We start from the raw sequence: 19,904 nt of genomic DNA on the forward strand, positions 1-19,904 counted from the left end.
AATATTCGTCATGGGCCACATGCGGCCCTGGGCCACAAGTGTGACATGCTTGCCCTAAAGAGATCCTCTAATTCCTAATGCAGTGGTTGAGAAACTGAGAATTTGAGTAGAGCTTTTGACAAACGCTGTGGTTAGAAGATTCAAAAATTAGAGTTCACCAAGGATAAGGGACTCAGGTAAATCTCAGGGTTTTGGTTGAGACTGTGATACACCTTAGCAGTAACAGTGAGCAGGAAATAAACCGACCTTCACAGACTGAAGTCCAGTTTCAAATTATCTCTATCCTTGATTGGATTCATTAAGCTTAATTAAGAACCTGTTGCCAGTGCTCTTAGGTTAGATGTTTACCAGAAGCAAATGTAAGTCTTGTTTGGAAGAAGAATGACGTCATCCAGAGACAGATTAGCCAGCCAATTTTCATATACAATGTTCAGAATTCAACTTTAAAGAAAAAAAGATGTTGATTGATAGGAAGTCTTTATATATTCTGGATACTATTAGGGTCGCTGAAGGAGGAACGCATGAGGCCAAAGTGGTAAGGGTTATAAGTTTATTAGGTCCTCTTGATACCAGATGGGCTGAGCCCCCAAATGGTGCCAGCACCCAGGGATGGGGAGTCAGAGGTTTTTAAAGGACTCTAGGCGGGCTTTTTCTGGGCGGAGAACTCTGCAGGTCTGGATCCTGGAAAGGTCTGGAGAGGAGAGATAATGGTATAGCAAGTGGCATATGGTTTTAGCAAGTGGAATGTGGTCTAAGCAAAAGAGAATGTCTATTGTGAAGTAGCTTAAAGGTCTGTTCCCTTGGGAGAGGGTATTGATTCAATTATTTGATCAGACCTATGAACCAGAAGGTCACGGTTTGATTGCCGATTCCAGTCAGGGCACATGCCCAGGTTGTGGGCTCTATCCCCATTGGGTGTGTGCAGGAGGCAGCCAGTCAGTGATTCTCCCTCATCAGAGATGTTTCTCTCTCTCCCATTTGGGGGTCCGTCCCTAGGGTATCGCCTTTGGGGACACCCCTGCCCAGATGGAGTTGTATATGCTTCCAATAAACTTCCACATTTTTATTAAAGAAGCCTTTAGTCTGCGAGTTTAATCTTCAAACTTCATAGGGCAAGGACCCACTGAGGAAAAGTCTATACCCCAAACCCCACATTTCAAGATATAAATAAACTTTTCTAATGAACTCTCAAATCTTTTTAATATCTTTTTCTTGGTATGAAAATAGCATTACTATGATAGTATTGTTTTTTATTTTTATTTAAATCAACTTGAATATTAATGGTTATTAGCAAATCTTGATTTTTATTACTCTGTTAAAGCAAGATAGAAATGTGATACTTTAAATATTTTTTTCAATTTCCTATGAGCTAATTTATAGTAAAAAATTATTTGGTACTAGGTGTTTTTACACTCAGATTCTAAAAGTAATCTTTAGTCCCAACTAAACTTCGTACTCCAAAATTTTAAAAATTTCTTGTATTGATATTTATACAATAAATATAATTTTAATCACTAAGTTCTTTCTCATTCCTGAAATATGTGCTTTTCTTTATCCTTGGGCATCTTGAATCATCTGATGAATAATTTCTTCTTCTAGTTCAGGAATTTTTTCTTTCTTTTTTTTCTTTATACTTTGGAGGTACATGTTCTCCAAGCATATTTTTAGGACAGGCATAATTTAAGTGTCTACTTTCCTCACACTTAAAACACTTTGATTTATAAAAAATAGTTTTGTCTTTGGATCAACTCAGCTGCTCTTCCATTGTCAATAGCACTTGCTTTTATCACTCCTCCAAATAACTGTTTGTTGATTATTGCCCTGGTACAATTTTGTGTAGAATCTTTTTCTAAACAAAATAAAGGCAACCATTTACTCTTCCTGGTGTCTTTGCTTCATTATAGTAACCTTTATAACTTTGCCAAACTTGGAAAATTCGGGGTATAAGACATTGTTGGTCAGGGAAAAGGGCAAGTAGATACATTGTGCTTTTTCTTGGGGCCAATCCACCACTGTTTCTTCAGGTGGGGCTGGCAGAGAGATCAGAAGAGCTGGAGCCCTCAGCTCAGTGGGGGCTCAGCCCTGCCTATTCCTTGCCCCTACAATGGCCTTGGCATCACCAATACTGGAAGGGGTTGGGCACTGCAGATGAAAAGGTAGCAGCAACAATGCCTTTTCCTGGCTCTTCTGGCAATTTTGTTGTTGTTGTTTTTATTGATTTCAGAGAAAGGAAGGGAGAAGGAAAGAGAGATAAAAACATCAATGATGAGAAAGAATCATTGGTCGGCTGCCTCCTGCGTGCTCCCTACTGGGGATTGAGCCCACAATCCGGGCATGTGCCCTGACTCGGAATTGAACCATGACCTCTTGGTTCATGGGTCAACACTCAACCACTGAGCCACACCGGCCAGACTCTCCTGGTAGTTTGTTGTTGTTTTTTGTACCTTTTTGAGGAACTCCAGAACTGTTTTTTATAGTAGCTTCACCATTTTATAGTCCCACCAGAAATATACAAGTGTTCAGTTATAAAACTGAAACAATTTGGGTTCACCATTGAACTGTTTTGAAGTTTGGGGTGATTGTCTAACAGAGAAGAGAATATGAATGTTCCAAATATTTCAAGATAGAGTTTAATGAAAATATTTCTTCCCAACAAGGATGATTTAAAGCAGCTTATGAACCTGGATTTTTCATTATCCTTTAAAAAAATGTATTTAAATATTTGTACATAATATAAAATTCAAAAAGCAGCAGATTTAATATAGAGTAAAAAGTAAATCTTGCCCAGCTGGTGTGGCTCGGAGGTTGAGCATCAATATATGAACCAGGAGGTCATGGTTTGATTCCTGGTCAGGGCACATGCCCAGGCTGTGGGCTACCGATCAATGATTCTCTCTCATCATTGATGTTTCTGACTCTCCCTCTTTCTTCCTCTCTGAAATCAATAAAAATATATATATTTTTTAAAATGAATCTTGTCCTGGCCAGTGTGGCTCAGTTGGTTGGAGCATTGTTTCGTTCACCAAAAGGTCGCAGCTTTGAAGTCCCATTGGGGCATATACGGGCGGCAACTGATTGATATTTCTCTCTTACATCAATGTGTGTGTGTGTGTGTCTCCTCCCTCTCACTAAAATCAATAAAAACATATTCTCGGGTGAAGATTAAAAAGTAAATCTCCCTTTCACTCCTATTTACAAATTATTTAATTTCCATTCTTGAAAGCAGCCTAATTTCTTATGTATGCTTCCATTGATATTCTGTAATACATGAACATATTAATATCTTTATATCTCTTCTACCTCCTGTTCTTCCTCTCCTTCCCTCTTTCTTTTCTCCTCTTCCTTTCTTTCCTCATTTTCTCCTTTTAACATAAGTAATGTCATTCATTACACGTTCATTACTTTGCTATTTTCACTTATATTTTGAGAATTAATTCCATTGGTAGTCCTTATTGTATTGCCTTTTTCTCTTTAGAACATATTTTCATTTATGGAAATTCTCTAATATGTTTAATAATCTCCTGTTGACATACACACTTTGAATATAATTATAAAGGCAGTGTTTATTAAAATACATTTTATTTTCATTGACGGTTATTTATTAGCTGTTAAAGTGTAAACATTTTTTGGGACACCCTGTATATTTTGGTAATTTCTTTTCTTGCTATTGCATTTTTATAAAAGTAATTTCACCTTTGTCATCTATTAGATTGAATACTCACCTCTTAAGGAGTATGAGCAGTTAAATAGTATAATGATTAATTTTAAGACAAGCATTTCTTTATGAATTTTCTTTTAAGCTTCTGGATTCATTTAATCTCATAACCTCAAATTAAAAGGCAAACTGTTGTCCTGGCCAGTTTTCTCAGTGGTTAGAGTGCCAGCCCTCGGACCAAAGGGGTTGCGGGTTTGATTCCCGGTGAAGGGCATGTACCTGGGTTGCAGGTTTGATCCCCAGCCCTGGTTAGGGTGCATGTGGGAGGCAACCAATCGATGTGTCTCTCTCACATACATGTTTCTCTCTCTCTCTCTCTCCCCCATTCCCTCCCACTGTCTAAAAAATTAATGGAAAAAATATCCTCAGGTGAGGGTTAACAGCAACAACAAAAAAAGGCAAACTGTTAAGTAGCTATAATCATAAACAGATGCAATAAGGTAGTTTCTTATTTCTTTGAATTAGACTTTTCTCAATACTGGTAAACATGTAAAACCAAATATGGAAATACATTGGATGCTAAGGTTGATATAACATTATAACAACTAATTTAAAGTTTTATCTTTCGTGAGGACAGATTATTCTCATTTATTAATATTAGTAAAAGTTTTAATACAAATCTACATGATTAAATGTGGTATTAACATAATACTTCTTATATCTGTAGAGTACCATGTTAGACATATTTGAAAGATTCTGCTACTGAAAACATGCTTAAGGGCACTAGTTCATTCTGTCTCATTTTAAGATTTAAATTTCAATTGTGAAACTTACCCTAGGCATTGTTCCTAGAATTCTAGTAGCTGCTACAGTTTGGTGCATTGCTTCCAGTAGATTCGCTATCCTTAGCAATTGAAAGTAGAAGCAATGGAGCCAATCGTTATTTTTTCCATGAAAAAAAAAATCTAAACTACACTTATATTTAGCTGTGTAAGAAACAAGATTAGGAGTACTAGTAACTCAGTGCCTTATAATTCACTGCCTTATATGTGAGGATTACTGGAATTTAAGTAGCTTTACCCATCAAAGGTACTAGTTCAGTCAAAAATTATTTAACCAAATCCATTTTTTGTACTCCATCCCTTAGTCTGTAACTTCATTACACTCTTTTATTTAGTCCCTTAGTGGCTTTTGTTTTCATTCAACATAAAATGACACAGTGCCTCCCCCACCTACATAGTGGATAGCCATATTGCTCCCTTGTAGACTTCTTCAGGTTTCTGCTCAAAAGTCACCTTAGCAGCCCTAACCGATTTGGCTCAGTGGATAGACCGTCGGCCTGCGGACTCAGGGGTCCCAGGTTTGATTCTGGTCAAGGGCATGTACCTTTGTTGCGGGCACATACCCAGTAGGGAGTGTGCAGGAGGCAGCTGATCGATGTTTCTCTCTCATCGATGTTTCTAACTCTCTATCCCTCTCCCTTCCTCTCTGTAAAAAAATCAATAAAATACATTTAAAAAAAAAAAAAAAAAAAAAAAAAAAAAAAAAAAAGTCACCTTAGCAGTTGGTCTTTCATCACCCTATATAGAATAGCAATCCTCCCCCAACTGCCCTCCTCTTATTTTTCTTGCTTTATTTTCTCCCTAACCCTCATTTTCTGACATAGTACATACATTTACATGTTTATTTGCTTATTGTCTTTATTTTCTTCTCATCAGAATGTAAGTTCTTAAGGTGGACTCTTTCTTTTGTCTTCTACTATATCACTAACCCATTAAACAGTGCCTGGCACATAGCAGTTGCTCAGTAAACATTTGAATAAATGTATGAACCTTGGATTTCCTTTCCTGCCATTTCTGAAAGTTCTCCTTAGATCATAACATTGTCTTTAAATGTCTTCATATATCACCTGAAAGAATTTTGAGTACTCGTGTGCTGTCTCATACAGTTGTAAATCAGTATTTTATATTTTTTATTATAAGTTTAAATAGAATTACATAGCATGTCATTTTTGACATGCTATAAATATGCTGTTTACATAAAATTGTTGCATCAATCTGTTAAAAGTATCATGGCAATTTGATTCCCATCAATACTTATTTAAAATATATAGGGTGTCCCAAAATTCACGCAAGATTTGAATTTTGTGTGAGCATTAACAACAACAACAAAAAAAAATAAAAGCCTAATTTTACTTGGTTTATTGAATCAGATTCTAATATCTGTTGCCCTTTGATTTCAATCCCTTCAATTTGATAAGCATTACCAAGTACCAATTATGGCCCAAGAGCAGGGACAATGAAGACCACGGCTTTGCGGATGTGCCAGCAAAGCCTTGGAGGCCATTTACCCGATGTGCTATTCCATACATAACCCTATACTGCATACTTTATGAATCAAAATTTACAATTTTTAATTATAAACCTGTGTTTTCTATCAAAATTACTTCTTGCGTGAATTTTGGGACACCCTATACATGCACAAGTTTTTATTTATAGTTAGACATTTTATATTATTCTTTTTCTCCTTGAAAGGAGACTTTCCATTTATTTCCATTCTATTTTCACCACATAGATTTCTTCTAATGTAATACTTCTATGCTTGAAATAAGGTAGTAATTCTATTATTCTTGTAATAATGATATGTACATTTCTTTAATGATAAAAGCACTCAAAAAACTAGGAAAAAAGGGGAACTTTTTAAAATAATAAAAAACATTTATGAAAAACTATAGCTAACATTTTACTAAATTGTAAAAGACTGAAAGCTTTTCTCTAAAATTAGGAACAAGACAGAGATACCTGTTTTTGCCACTACTATTCAACATTGTACTAGAAGTCCTAGCCAGAGCAATTGGGCAAGAAAAATAAAAGGCATTCATTTTGAAAAGGAAGAAATAAAACTATGTATTTGCAGATGACATGATTCCATATATAGAAAACTTCAAAAATTCTAGTGATAAGTAAATTAAGAGAAGTTGCAGGTTTCACAATATCAGGGTTTGTTTGTTTTTTAACACTAGCAATAAACATTTTTAAAAGAAAATAAGGAATACATTTAACCTAGAAAGCAAAGCATTTGTACACTGAAAACTGGAAGAAAATTCAAATTTATGGGTTGCAAGACTCAATATTGCTAAGATAGAAGTACCACCCAAAGTGATCTTTAGATTCAGTGTCATGCCTATCAAAATTCCAAGTCTGTTTCTTGCAGAAATAGAAAAGTTTAATCTTTAAATTTATATGGAATACAACAGACTCCAAATAACCACAACAGTAATGAAAATGAAAATGAAAAACAAATTTGGACAGCTCCATCATATAGACCCATAGACTAGAATTGAGATTTCAGAAGTGAACCCATACACCTACGGCCATTTGATTTTCTACAAGAGTGCGAGACCATCCAATGGGGGTAGAATAGTAAATGGTGCTGAGACAAGTGGATATCCATGTGCAAAGGAATGAAGCTGGATCCCTACCTCACTCCAAATATAAAAACTTAAAATGGATCAAAAACCTAATTAAAGTCTTTGACATAAAACCATAAAGCTCTTAGAAGAAAATATAGGGGTAGATCTTAATGACCTCCTCCTATCTGACAATGGATTCTTAGCTATGACACCAAAAGCATAAACCACAAAAGAAAAAAACAGACAAATTGGAATTCATCATAATTAAAAGCTTTTGTGCATAAAAGAGCATTATCAAGAAAGTGAAAAGATAACTTACAGAATGGGAGAGAATATTTGCAAATTATATATCTGATAAAATTCTAATATATAAAGAACCTAATAACAGACAACTGAACTTTAAAAAAATATAGAAGACATGAATAGTCTTTTCTCCAAAGGAGATACTAGTACACAACTGGTCAACAAGCACACGAAGAGATACTCAACTTCCTTGGTCATTAAGGAAATGAAAATCAAACCACATTGAGGTACTGCTTAACAGATCCAGCAGTTTGACTGTAGTAAAAAATATTGGAAGATAAGTGTCAGCAAGGATATGGAGAAATAAGAGCCCTTGCAAATTGCTGGTGGGACTGTAAAATGATGAAGACCCTTTAAAAAACAGCGTTGGCATTCCTAAAAAAGATAAACATAGAATTATCATATGACCCAGCAATTTCACCCATAGGTATATACCCCCCAAAATTGAAAATAGGCACTCAAATACTTGTACAAAAAGTTCATAGTGGCATTATTTACAGTAACCAAAAGATGGAAGCAACCCAAATGTCTATCTACAGATGAATGGATAAACAGGTTGTGGTATATACATACGTCAGCCATAGAAGAGAACTGAAGTATTGGTACATGTTATATATAACATGGATGAGCCTCAAAAACAATATATTGAATGCAAGAAGCCAGGCATAAAAGGCCACAAATGGTATGATTCCTTTAAATAAAATACTCAAAATAAGCAGATCGAAAGAGATAAAAAACCAGTTAGTGGTTGCAAAGGAATGGGGGAAAGGGGACATAGGAAGAGATTATTTAAAGGGCTTTAAAAAATATAGAAGAAAAATGTAGAAATGTTTTCTTTAGACATGTTGAAAAAGTTTTGAGACTGGGGAGAGTCGGTAATTGCACAACATTGTGAAGGCACGAAATACCACTGAATTGTACTCTTTAAAATAGCTAATTGTGATATGTGAATTTCACTTAAAAACGTATATATAAACCTAATGTTAAAGTTTTTTATATTGTATAACCAAACAGCTTTAAGTGCTTTAATATTTCTTATGGGTGGAGTTACTATCATTGTTGTGTAATAAATGTTTTACAGATTTTGTTAAATAATGATTTTAATTAAATCATTAAGAGTCAAATTTATTGGAAATACATCTTCTCTTAATAGTATGGATTTTTTTAGTGCCATGTAGTTCATGTATCCATGAATGAAGGCTGAAGAGTTCAACATCAATTTTATTCCTGTTTATTTCATTATTATTGTTATTATTTTTAACCTTAACTCGCACAACCATTTTTATTAGAAAGGTTAATCCTGATCTTCATGATGGGCTTTTTGATAGAATTTCTGGTAGTGATCATGGGCACCAGGGTTCCTGAACTCTTGGGGTTTGCTGTGGAGGCAGGCAGCTACCAGAATGGTCTGGTCGTACTGGATGAGAATGTCTTTGATCTCCTTCTTGGAAGCCTATCCACATGTTTTTGGTAATAGGCCACCAGGGCTTTGGAGGTGGACTGGCCGATTGCATAAGTCTGGGCCACGTGACCACCACCCTTCCCCTGGACACAGCCAGCTCATTGTTCCTTGCCCAGAGGCAGAGCAGGCTCCAGTAGCTTGTGTTGCAGGGTGTGGTTGGATCATGTTCAGGGAGCACCCATTCATCTAATGAGGCAGGGGCCCTGTTTGCCATGTGCCAGGGCTCTGGCAGTTTTCTTGTGTCCTAAGACCTGCCCCAACTGCAGAGGACCCTCGGATGGCATGGCTGCAGGTGTACATGAGATATCCTCATTGTGAGGCGCTGCAAGCAGAAAAAAAGTCCTATTTCATGTTTTGTTAGACATAAGATCTGAGAAACATTGTTAATATAAATAAGTAGATGGTAATGGATATTTTGTTACATCTGTGTCACTCAGTTCTTTAAATTTCTATGTCATATGCCAAAAAAACCCACATAGTGTGACTTACTGTAAAATTTAGTTGTAGTGATTTATCAGTTGATAATTCAGATTTTCCTTCAATTTTTTTGAAACTGAAGAATTGGAAAACACTAAGCTTGCATAAGAATTTGATAATCATTAGAGTCAGTCATTTTCACTACTGCCTCAACACTTATACCAGTATTTCCAGTTGCCCTTATATTTACTGCTTTAGGGATTTTGCCTCTCAGGGAAATATATCAAGGTAATAAGACACATAGGCTAGAGGACTATCTTTCTTTTGTGAAATGAAAAGGCATTGTTAAAAGGGAAAAGGAGAAGGTGAACTCCGTGACATAGGCAGAGCAGTGTTTGAAATAATTATCTGTAGGAGTTGAAAATCTGATACCCTTAAAACCTATCTATACCCATGCACTCTTGCAAAATCTTTATGTACCTGCAGGGTACTGAACTCTCTCTGCGATTTTGTATAAAATGCTTTTTACTGCCTACCTTCAGATAAGAATCTTTGAGTAGCTTGGGACTTCTATGTACTGTGATTAAATAGATGAAAAATGGAATTTGCCCTAAAACTCTTTTTTGAAAATGGCTTTATTTATTTTGTACTGGAATAAATGTAGAATTAATAGAAAATTTAAAATTTGGTGAATTAGGAGGTTGGCTTCTCTTATAATTCCTTTTCTAAAATCTTTCCCAGGTCAATGAGTGGTCATTGAAGATAAGAAAGGAAATAAGAGTTGTTGACAGGCAAATAAGAGGTAAATTATCATTTTATGTCTCCTGTTCCCTCACTCCCTTAGTGTATTTTGCATTAGTTCATAAAAATAAGCTGCTTCAAAACATAGTTGATTCTTATATTATTTATAATTATTCTATTTTGCTTTCTAATAATTATAAGAAAAACTAATCCTAATGAACTCAAAGAAACTTCATATTTTGTTAGAACTAAATCTTTCTCTGGCCTGGAATTCAGCTATTCAAGGGAGAGGGGTCATGTTCATTCATTTCTGATTTTCTAGAGCTCAGTGTTGGAAACAAAGCAGGTGCTCACATACTGTGGTAGACAGAATAATGTCCTCCCAAAGATGTCCACATTTTAATCCCCACAGCCTGGGAATATGTTACTTTACGTGGCAAAAGGGAATGTGCAGATGCGATTAAATTAAGGCTCTTGAAGTGGGGAGATAATCCTGGGTTATCTGGGTGGGCCCAATTTAATCACCAAGTCCTTATAAGACGGAAGCAGTATGTTGAGGAAAGTGAGAGGAAAAGAGATGTGACCACAGTACCAGGTATTGGAGTGATGTATTTTGAACATGGAGGAACAGGCCATGCGCCAAAGAACACAGTTGGCCTCTGGAAGCTAGAAAAGACAGGGAAGTACACAGTCCTTCCAACACATTGATTTTTCAGACTCCTAACCACCAGAATTATAGAAGAATAAATGTGTTGTTTTGAGCCATCTTATCTAATAAAAAAGAAACATGCAAATTGACCGTACCTCAGCTACACACAAGCCACACCCACAAGCCAATCAGGAGCAACTATGCAAATAAACCCAACCAAGATGGCAGTGACCATGGAGCTGGAGCAAACAGGAGGCTTGCGTTGCCCCTGGCGATGGAGGAAGCCAAGTTTCCCGCCTGCCCTGGCTGGCTGTGGGCTCCGCTCAAGGCTACAAAGTTTCAATTATAGAAGATAAACAAATCTCAGATACCTGCTTCCAGCCGCTGTGGCCTCCGCTCAAGGAGAGTCTGGGAGCCTGGGTTGCCCAGGGCCGTGGCCAGCCTGCAAACAGCCATCAGCCCCTCACCCGGGCTGGCCAGGACCCCAGCAGGGCCCCCACCCTGAAGGGGGTGTAGCCAGCCTGCAAATAGCCCTCAGCCCCTAACCCAGGCTGGCCACGCCCCCCAGCGGGACCCCCACGCTGGGGGCTTGGCCAGCCTGCAAGCAGCCATCAGCCCCTCACCCCAGGCTGGCCACACCCTCATGGGGTGAGGGTCCCCGCTGGGGGGTTTGGCCAGCCTGCAAACAGCCATCAGCCCCTCACCAAGGCTGGCCAGGCACCCCAGCGGGACCCCCCATCCTAAAGGGGTGTGGCCAGCCTGAACACAGCCCTCAGCCCCTCACATAGGCTGGCCAGGCACCTCAGTGGGGACCCTCACCTTGAAGGGGGTGTGGCCAGCCTACAAACAGCCCTCAGGCCCTCACCCTGGATGGCCACGCCCCCCCAGTGGGGACCCTCACCCATGGGGGCGTGGCCAGCCTGCAAACCACCACAGGCCCCTTGCCCAGGCCGCCCCATGCCCCACAGGAACCCCCACCCTGATCTGGGACACCCTCAGGGCAAACTAGCCGACCCCCACCTGTGCACCAGGCCTCTATCTAAACTAATAAAAGGGTAATATGCTAATTAGACTGGGAGACCTTCAAGGAGACCTTCTGGACGTTCTTCTGGACAAAGCCATGGTGGCGGGGCTGAGGTAGAGGCGGTTAGAGGCCAAGAGGGGAGGGCAGTTGTGGGTGATCAGGCTGGTGGAGGGCGGGGCCATTGGGGGTAAGCAGACCAGCAGGGGGGCCAGTTGGGGGCAAGCAGACCATCAGTGGGGGTCAGTTGGAGGTGATCAGGACAGTGGGGGGTGCAGTTTGGAAAGGGCAGCCCAGCAGGGGGGCAGTTGGGGACGAGCAGGCCAGTGGGGAGGGGAGGTGGGGGTGAGCAGGCCAGCAGGGGGTGCAGTTGGGGGTGATCAGGCTGGCAGGGGGCATTTGGGGGCAAGCAGGCCGGCGGCGGGGGGCAGTTGGGGGTGAGCAAGCCTGCAGGCCGGCAGGCAGGCAGGTGAGTGGTTAGGAGCCAGCAGCCCCCAGATTGCGAGAGGGATGTCCGACTGCCTGTTTAGGCCCGATCCCTGTAAACCGGCAGTAGGACATTCGGACATCCCTCTCACAATCCAGGACTACTGGCTCCCAACCGCTTGCCTGCCTGCCTGCCTGATCATTCCCTAACCACTCCCCTGCCAGCCTGATCGACGCCTAACTGCACCCCTGCCGGCCCAATTCTGCCCTCCACTGCCAGCCTGGTCGCCCCTAACTGCCCTCCCCTGCCGGCCTGGTCGCCCCTAACTGTCCTCCCCTGCAGGCCTGGTTGCTCCCAACTGCCCTCCCCTGCCAGCCAGGTCGCCCCCAACTGCCTTCCCCTGCAGGCCTGGTCCCTCCCAACTGCCCTCCCCTGCAGGCCTGGGTCCCCCCCAATTGTCCTCCCTTGCAGGCCTGGTCACGCCTAACTGCTCTCCCCTGTAGGCCTGGTCCCTCCCAACTGCCCTCCCCTGCAGGCCTGATCACCCACAACCACCCTCCCCTGCTGGCCATCTTGTGTGTTGGAGTGATGGTCAATTTGCACATTACTTCTTTATTAGATAGGATGATTTTATGGAATGCAAATTAAATAAACTGTTACATAAGTAAGGAATGCAATTCCATTTTCACTACTCTAAGCATGGCTGTAAATTGAGGAAAATATATTTATAAGTAAATTGTTGTTGGGTACCACTTAAAATTAAGGTGACTTGCAAAGAGATAATGACATTTAAAACTTTTATGATTTTTAACACTTTCATGATTGGAGTAAAATTAATACCATAAAAATATCCCAATGTCACCTTTTTCAAAAAAGAATTGGAGAGGGGAATTCCATTCCCAGCCACAATGGAGTGAGGGATTCAGACTTGCACTCTCATTGTAAATAAAGAATTGGACAAAGTCTATGAAACCCAAGTTTGCAAACATTGGACAACTGGCAATGCAGAATTTTGATCACTGAGAGAAGGGAAACAAAGGGAGAGAGCCCTAATATGTATGTCCCTGATTTTCTGCCTGGAGCAACTTTCTGGACCATACATAGTACGTGGAAGGGGATTCTAAGCAGAGCATGGTGGTCTCACTGAGTTGGGGAAACAGATCGGGGATCAGGGAGGCTGCAGTGGCTGGACTTTGTGGGCCAGTGTATCAGAGAGAAGGGCATTTCCCAGATAAAGAGCCCCACACATCTGCATGGAGTCTCATTGAGTCTCTAGCTGAATACTGTGCCCTGTATACTTAGAATGAGATTTCAAGTGGTTGGGCAAAGAACAATTACTGAGGACAGAACAAACTACTAGGAAGCTATAGGCTAAACAAGTCCCAGCACTAACAAGGAATTGAGAGATGGTAGACTTCTGATCCCACACAGTAATAAGACCTTTTTGAACATCTGGTACAGTTAATAGAGACCCCAGAAGGGCTATGTCTTGATATTAAGGCTAAATAGCCCTAGATTAAAGGCCGCCATAAGTCCATAGCAACAGCTTAAATTCAAGTCTTGAAACCTGATCTGCAGGCAATTTAACTGTCTTCCAAATAAAGCTGCTCTTTACAAGAAGAACAAAAAATTTAGACACTTAGCAATTACTGGGAAGAAGCAGGACAGTGGGAATCAAAATCAGGAAATATAAATAGACTAAAAAAACACACAATAATGATCGAAAGCAGACAAGAATTTTAGACAGCTTGATCCCCAGTGGGGGGCGTTCAGGAGGCAGCCAATCAATGATTCTCTCTCTCATCATTGATGCTTCGGTCTCTCTTTCCTTCTCCCTTTCTCTCTGAAATAAATAAAAATATATATAAAGTTAAAAAAAAGAAAAGAGCAAAGTGGAACTTCTAGAAATAAAAGATCTGAAATAAAAATAAAATAAAAATGTCACTGAATGGGTTTAATAAGCAGATTAGACACTACAGAAAACAAGATCAGTGAAATTGAAGATACCAATGCAAACTTTTAAAACTATAGTACAGAGAGGAAAAAAATTTTAAATATATTTTTATTGAATTCAGAGAGGAAAGGAGAGGGAGAGAGAGATAGAGGGAGAATCGTCGACCAGCTACCTCCTACAAACCCCACACTGGGGACCAAGCCTGCAACCCAGGCATGTGCCCTGACCAGGAATCATACCATGACCTGGTTCATAGATTGATGCTCAACCATTGAGCTACACTGGCCAGGCGAGAGGAAAAGTTTTTTTTAAAAGAATGAACCTGTGGAACAATATCAAGTGGTCCAACATGTAATTTGAGTCTCAGAAGGAGAGGAGTCCGATAAAATGATAACTGATGAATACTGCAAACACAGAGATACAAACAATTCTTCAAACAGGCTCAACACAAAACCATACCAAGGCATATCACAATTTAGATCATTCATGTTGCCTCTCTGAGATGAACACAGCCTGCCCCCCCCCAACTATAAAGGAAATAATATACATATTGAGGCAGAAAAGTATAAATAAGAAAGTTAAAATCACCCTGAAATCCTATCAGCGGTTCTCAACCTGTGGGTCGCGACCCCTGAAAATACATCCTGCATATCAGATATTTACATTACGATTCATAACAGTAGCAAAATTACAGTTATGAAGTAGCAACAAAAATAATTTTATGGTTGGGGGTCACCACAACATGAGGAACTGTATTAAAGGGCCGCGGCATTAGGAAGGTTGAGAACCATTGAAAGAGAGCGCGTTGGTGATCATCCCTTCCAGATATATGTCTGTCTATAGTTGCAGTTATACACAAGCATTTGTTTATAAATGGATTATAATATTCTTGTTGCTGCTTTATTTATTTCTTACAGTAAAATATAACAAAATTGACAATTTTAACTATTAAGTGTACAGTTCAGTAACATTAAGTCTATTCACATTGCTGTGTAACCATCAGCACTGTTTATCTCCAGAACTAATCTTTCATCCCATACTGAACTCTGTACCATTAAGCAGTAACTCTCCATTTCTCCCTCTCCCATATTCCCTGGTAACCACTGTTCTACCTTCTGTCTCTATAATTTGACTGTTATGTTACATCATAAGAGTGGAATCAAACAATATTTTTCTTTGAATTTGGGTTATTTTACTTACCATAATGCTTTTAAGATTTATCCATGTAATAACATATATCAGAATTTCCTTTTTAAAACTGAATAATATTCTATTGTATGTATGTACTTCATTTTGTTTATTGATCTATCAATGGACATCTGGGTTATTTCTACCTTTTGGCTGTTGTGAATATGCTGTTATGAACATGAGTATACAATTATCTGTTTGAGTCCCTGCTTTAAATTCTTTTGTGTATATACCCCAGAAATGGATCAAATAGTAATTCTGTATTTAAATTTTGAAAAACTGTAGTGTTTTCCACAGGACTGTACCATTTTACATTTTTAACATCCAGGACTAAGATTCAAAGCAACCACATAAAAAGAATATAGAAGAAAGTCACTGTGCATGCCCAGGGAAAGATGCAGACTCTGAAAAGACCTGAGAAGTCTAAGTTTACACCTCAAGCTGATTCTCAGCACAGATATCCTATGACAATAAAAGTTTTAAAGATAGCAAATTCGGGGGAAGTGGTAGAATTTCAAGAGTTATGTGATGATTCAAATGTCCCATTTTCAACAACAACAACAAAAAATCACAAGGCATACAAAGAAACCTAACGTATTGTCCATTCAACAGTAAGTAAATCAGCAGAAATTGTTCCTGAGAAAGACTAGATGACAGATTTACTAAACAAAGACTTTAACACAGCCATCTTAAAGAGGTGTAAAGTAAGATGTGGACAAAATTAAGAAAAGTATGTATGAACAAAATGGGAATATCACTAAATGATAGAAAACATGAAAAGAAACCAAAAAGAAATGCAGCAGCTTAAAGGAATAATAATTGAAATGAAAAATTTGCTAGACTTATTTTTTTTTAAATATGTTTTTATTGATTTCAGAGAGAAAGGGAGAGGGAGAAGGAAACACTAATGATGAGAGAAAATCATTGATCAGCTGCCTCCTGCATGCCCCACACTGGGGATTGAACCCACAACCTGGGCATGTGCCCTGACCGGGAATTGAACCATGACCTCTGGTTCATAGGTTGACACTCAACTACTGAGCCACACTGGCCAGGCAACTTTTGCTTTTACTCTTAAATTACTTTAACGTTGTATCTGGAAATAACAAATACCCATCACATTAATTAGCTTACTTTTGTTTATATTCTCCTGTTTTCCTATTTAACAGACATATTTAGATCACAATAAGAACAGATTTGAGAACCAATAAGTAAGGGGTTTACCTTTAATTTTTTGTTGTTTTGCTTTAAATTTAGATATTCAAAGAGAAGAAGAAAAAGTGAAACGATCTGTGAAAGATGCTGCCAAGAAGGGTCAGAAAGATGTATGTGTGGTCCTGGCCAAGGAAATGATCAGGTCAAGGAAGGCTGTAAGCAAGCTCTATGCATCCAAAGCTCACATGAACTCTGTGCTCATGGGGATGAAGAACCAGCTGGGTAAGAAGGCCATTGCCTTACCACCACCTAGTCAAAACAAGAAGCGAGAAAGAGAGAAACATTTGTTTCCTCCTGTATACCTCCCCAACTGGGATCAAACCCACAACCCAGGCATGTACCCTGACTGGGAATTGAACCTGCAACCTTTTGGTGCATGGGATGACGCTCCAACCAACTGAGCCACCCGGCCAGGGCTTTAATTTTTATTTTATTTTTATCATTGTCTTAGTTTGGGTGTTATATAAAATGCAAAATATTACTATCATTAGTTTTATTGTTACTTTTCTTTTTGCCAGTGTTGTTGAAGTAATGGCAGTCTACACATAAAACTGCTTTGTTTAAAAGTTAGAATGTGCCTGGCTGGCGTGGCTCAGTGGTTGAGCATCGACCTATGAACCAGGAGGTCAGGGTTCGATTCCTGGTCAGGGCACATGCTTGGGTTTTAGGCTCAGCTCCCGGTAGGGGGAGTGCAGGAGGCAGCCAATCAATGATTTTCTCTCATCATTGATGTGTCTATCTTTCCCTTTCTCTCTGAAATCAATAAAGATATATTTTTTAAAAAGTCAGAATGTAGGAGGGGATAAGGACATATTTGTAATACCTTAACTAATAAAGAATTAAAAAAAAAAAGTCAGAATGTATTTCCTCATGTCAGTGGTTCCCAAACTTATTTGGCCTACCGCCCCCTTTCCAGAAAAAATATTACTCAGCCCCTGGAAATTAATTTTTTTAAAATTTTAATAGCAGTTACTCATCACCCCCAAATGCACCTGTGGCCATCACCACCCCCCTGGATCGCTGCAGCGCCCACCGGGGGGCGGTAGCGCCCACTTTGGGAATCACTGCCTCAAGTGAACAGTGTTATAGAGTGACCTGAGAGTTGAGTCATAGTTAAACTTTGCATCCAGCTGGTTTCTGTTCTTACTTAATTTCTGTTAAGTGAAGACATCCTAATGCAGAACTATAGTTGCTCAGAATGGCAGCAAGTGACTGTCAGAAATTTATACTTAGTATGGGCTCAGAAATTATGGAGAAATTTTTCACTAAAGAGTATTGTCAACTCTCTGTCAGATACTACATTGATGAGCACATCACACTCAAAAGTTAGAAGACTGAATTTTCATTTTAAAGGCTAGTTCCAAATTAGTACCTAATCCATTATTTGATTGTATTTAGCTCTGAAGGTATTTCTTTACATTCAGTTTTAATTTAACACTTGGATGTAGCTTTTAAATACTACTATGTTTAATGACTACATCATCAGTTTCTTTCTCCAGATACTGACGAAAATAATCATGGGTTGGGAAAGAGTAAAAATATGACAAACTCTTTGTACCACATCTTTTTAACTTTTTTTTTTTTAATATATTTTATTGATTTTTTACAAAGAGGAAGGGAGAGGGACAGAGAGTTAGAAACATCGATCAGCTGCCTCCTGCACACTCCCTACTGGGTATGTGCCCGCAACCAAGGTACATGCCCTTGGCCGGAATCGAACCTGGGACCCTTGAGTCTGCAGGCCGACGCTCTACCCACTGAGCCAAACCGTCCAGGGCCACATCTTTTTAACTTTTAAAAACTGTTATTTCAGCCCTAGAGTAATGTATTTAGGCTCGTTCAATACCGGATATATCACTTATCTCTATGCCTTTGAACAAACCAAGTGTTCAGTACCGTGAAGAAATAGTTTAATCTTATGTGATTTAAAAATATATATATTTTTATTGATTTCAGAGAGAAGGGGAGAGGGAGAGAGAGATAGAAACATCAATCGGTGATGAGAGAAAATCATCGATTGGCTGCCTCCTACAACCCCTTATTGGGGATTGAGCCCATAAACTAGGCATGTACCCTGGCCAGGAATTAAACTGTGACCTCCTGGTTTATAGGTCAGTGCTCACCACTGAGCCACACAGGTTGGGCTTATCTGTCATTTTGAAAGCTCAAGTAAAATACTCTTGCCTTTTACAGCCAGCTTTGAACGTTTCATGTTTATTCCCTATTTTCATATTCCCTATTTTTATGCAACATGCTGAAAAGATGCATGTTCAGTTGACCATGAGAAACTTATTTTAAATTTTTTCATTATTTTTGTTACTGAATCAATATCAGAAAACATTTTGCTTATTGTGCCTTCTCTCCCCTACCCCACCTAGGAATTCAGCACTGTATGCATAGTCTCTTTTTTTCCCCCAATTGCAAAGTAAAAGTATACAGGATAGTATAGTAGATACTATGTACCTATTGCCTAGAACCAATAAAATTTGATATTTTGTTATATTTGCCTCAGTTTTTATATTATAAAACATTATTACTAAATGTGAAGCTCCTTTAATATACCTTTCCAATTCCATTCCCTTCTCTCTCAACCTCCCTAGAGGAAACCAGTATCATGAATCTTAAAACTTATATAAATGGTATTATACTATATACACCATTCAGTATCTTTGTACCATGTACCGTTGTACTTTTGAAATATACTCAATGATAAATATGTACTTTAACTAGTGGATGGTATTCCATTATATGGGTGTATCATATTTTATTTTTGTTTCCCCCATTGATGAGCATTTAGGCTATTTCCAGTTTTTGCTGTTACTAACAGTGCTGCTGTGAATGTCTTTTCACTCTTGCGCACGTCAAGTGGTTTCTTTAGGACAGTTATATACGCAGAGTGGAATAGCTGGATTTAAGTTATTCTAGAATTGCAAAATTACTCTCTACAGAGGTTTTACTAATATATATTTCCACCAGCAGCAGATGAGAGTTATTTTTTCCATATCTTTTTGTAATCCGACTTTTTAAGTTTTAAGACAGTGGTTCTCAACCTTCCTAATGTCGCGACCCTTTAATACAGTTCCTCATGTTGTGGTGACCCCCAACCATAAAATTATTTTTGTTACTACTTCGTAACTGTAATTTTGCTACTGTTATGAATCGTCATGTAAATATCTGATGTGCAGGATGTATTTTCATTGTTACAAATTGAACATAATTAAAGCATAGTGATTAATCACAAAAACAATATGTAATTATATATGTGTTTTCCAATGGTCTTAGGCGACCCCTGTGAAAGGGTCATTCGACCCCCAAAGGGGTTGCGACCCACAGGTTGAGAACCGCTGCTTTAAGAAGTGTTATCTTGTTTAACATCTGTGGGAACTAGTGAACTTGATCACTCTCTTCTGTCACCTTTTCTCCCTGTGTACTGATTCCGAAAAATCTTTTCAAGCAATTA

General features: G+C 39.0%; 1 protein-coding gene and 1 pseudogene across 2 annotated transcripts in view; one reads left to right on the top strand and one right to left on the bottom strand.

Annotated features, from left to right (window-relative positions):
- CHMP3 (charged multivesicular body protein 3) overlaps positions 1-19,904 on the top strand; it is a 42,310-nt gene that overhangs the window by 5,754 nt on the left and 16,652 nt on the right. The window contains exons 2-3 of one of the 2 annotated variants that reach the window (XM_006107043.3): positions 9,991-10,051; positions 16,487-16,666. In XM_006107043.3, the coding sequence (XP_006107105.1) occupies positions 9,991-10,051; positions 16,487-16,666 (241 nt within the window). The remainder of the gene's footprint in view (positions 1-9,990; positions 10,052-16,486; positions 16,667-19,904) is intronic. The other variant, XM_014449014.2, reaches the window with a different exon arrangement.
- On the bottom strand, positions 91-6,482 carry LOC111824158 (annotated as a pseudogene).

The sequence above is a fragment of the Myotis lucifugus genome, unplaced genomic scaffold (genome assembly GCF_000147115.1).
Source record: "Myotis lucifugus unplaced genomic scaffold, Myoluc2.0 scaffold_988, whole genome shotgun sequence".
NCBI classification, from domain to species: Eukaryota; Metazoa; Chordata; class Mammalia; order Chiroptera; family Vespertilionidae; genus Myotis; species Myotis lucifugus.